Consider the following 2,240-nt stretch of genomic DNA (forward strand, 5'->3'; position numbering starts at 1 on the left):
AAATTAAGAAACCGTTAAGCAAGGTAACTGATTTGGTACGATCCTGTGAGGCACACGTCACTCTCCTGTAAGATGCTGAACATGCCTAAATAGTGGCAGTTAGCATCTTGCAGGATCAGGCCCTTCACATTTTGAAGTAACCTTACTGGAAAGATAGACAAGAGTTTCATTTTATCTTAAAAAATTACACTTTTCAAATTAGTGCAAAGCCTCATGTAAAAATGGAATTAGTCTAGATGTAATGGAATGCTTCAAAAATTCCAAAGTGCAAATATTAAACTGGTTAGCTTTTAATCACGGTTTAGAATCCTTCCAATAGCTCATGCTTATAGATTTTTCTTTCAAAATAGCAAAGTAAATATAAGAACCAAAGTAGAGAAAAAGGTACGATGTTCTGCATGTCACAAAAACTTTGAAAATCCAAAAAGTACACTATATGTCAAAAATCTCTGGCAGAAGTTATTAAATAGCAGATTTCTGTTAGCATAATAAGACAGTATTTAAACTAAGGCTTTGGTTAAATAAAAAGTTTGCTAAACTAGGAATGATGATAAAAGTGCAAAAGATTCACCAAATACACAACTTCATTTCCAAGCAGGCAGTATGCCCACCATTAGCGCACCTGCACTGTAATAGCTCAGACACCTATAGCCAACCATGTTTACTATAGGCAAATTAAACGTATGGGGTCCAATCCTGTAACTCATTTCACCCAGAGACAGGCTCAGTTGTATCAGTGGAAGTAAATCCATCTACAGTATCATTCCTCTGCATGTTTGGGGGATCAAAGCCCTGGATCTGTAACATGATTATTATGGTGAGTTCACTAATGAGTTTATTCATTTCTTAGCACTTCCTAAACAGAAGTTCTCTGCTGGCAACCAGCTGGTTGGAGCTATTTTTCTTACAAATAAAATTCTTGTAACATATAAGTAACAAAGATGATTTTTTTTTTTTAAAAAGTGCTTAATATTGGTCTGTGAGAACATGTTAGCTTGAGACCAAACACTTCACTGTGGTGGACATCCTGCACCTTGTGTTTATTGGTCCACTGATAGTTTGCTTGAGGAAAAAAGAAATTGAGTCTACAGAGGAGAATGTCACCTTCACAGAGAAAATAAGCTACAGTTTCACGGTCACAACACATGCTCCAGCTCTTCCTAAGCACAATGGTGCAACCTGTAAGCAAAAACCAAAAATAAATCCATGAGTTACATGCAGTCAGCTTTAAGTATTTTTTTGCCCTAAAACTCATGGTGTTTAGTGAATACCTGTAATAATAGTTGTACAGCTGCAGCAGAGTGGCAGTATCACCCACACTACAATAGCAAATTGGTCCAAAACTTAGATAAAAATCCACAGAAAAGGTGAAGATACTTCATATGAGAGAGGGAAACACTATGAAAGCAACAGAAAACCCCGAGAATACGAAACAATTCTTATTGACAATTTCAATTATTTGGTATTACAGGAAAAAGAATCTTTTGTTATGGTACAAACTGGACACCTGAGCTAGACAGTCTGACAACTGAGTAATGGTTGGCAAAACAATGCATTTTTCTCTCAAATGGAAAACGCCAAACATGACAGGGACAACCTTTTCTCTTTACTTGAATATGATAAAATCCTCTTAAAGAATTCTTGAAATCAGAATGATTTCCCAGTCTCTAGTCTTTTTTTGTAAATAGAAGTTATTTCTGGCAAGACCCTTTTCTGCCGAGATTCTGTTGGAAAGAGGAAGGTAGTTTCTAACACTCACCTTAGCTCTCTGCCTTTTAAACTTCACAGTATTGGAGAGTGTGGGAATAGCACACTGAGTGCTTCAGAGATTATCCTGAAGACAAAAAAGGGTGTTTATGCCAACTCCCTATTTTTTTTTTCCCCAGGAACAACAGACTTATCCTGAGCTGCCTGTGGCCCTGGCAAACTTCAGCTGAGAGAATTCTATTGCACACTCTTGAGCTGCGTGTGTGCGAAGCGGTGGCAGACTGCTGACATAGCGGGAGAGAAGGCAAGCACGCAGACACTTCCAGGGAATTGTTCAGACACTTCTAGGAAGGGTTCAAAACTGTCCTGTGCACTGGGATTAATAGATTCAGTGAGCTACAGATGGTTCAAGAAAAAGGATACAAAGGTACACACAGATGGTCATCACCTAGACATCACGTGAAACTGATTTAAATGCAATGGTGAGAAGCACTATTTTTCTCCTCTGGTACACTTTTTTTTTTCCTTCAGCA

General features: G+C 37.9%; 1 protein-coding gene across 1 annotated transcript in view; it reads right to left on the minus strand.

Annotated features, from left to right (window-relative positions):
• Nucleotides 1–894: 894 nt before the first annotated feature.
• The window catches only part of LOC104497440 (kelch-like protein 5), a 22,137-nt gene continuing 20,791 nt past the window's right edge, over nucleotides 895–2,240 (minus strand). Inside the window, exon 8 of the mRNA XM_010140690.1 lies at nucleotides 895–1,179. Within this exon, the coding sequence (XP_010138992.1) occupies nucleotides 1,123–1,179 (57 nt within the window). The 3' untranslated portion in view covers nucleotides 895–1,122. The remainder of the gene's footprint in view (nucleotides 1,180–2,240) is intronic.

Source organism: Buceros rhinoceros, unplaced genomic scaffold (assembly GCF_000710305.1).
Source record: "Buceros rhinoceros silvestris isolate BGI_N320 unplaced genomic scaffold, ASM71030v1 scaffold17877, whole genome shotgun sequence".
Classification (NCBI taxonomy): Eukaryota; Metazoa; Chordata; class Aves; order Bucerotiformes; family Bucerotidae; genus Buceros; species Buceros rhinoceros.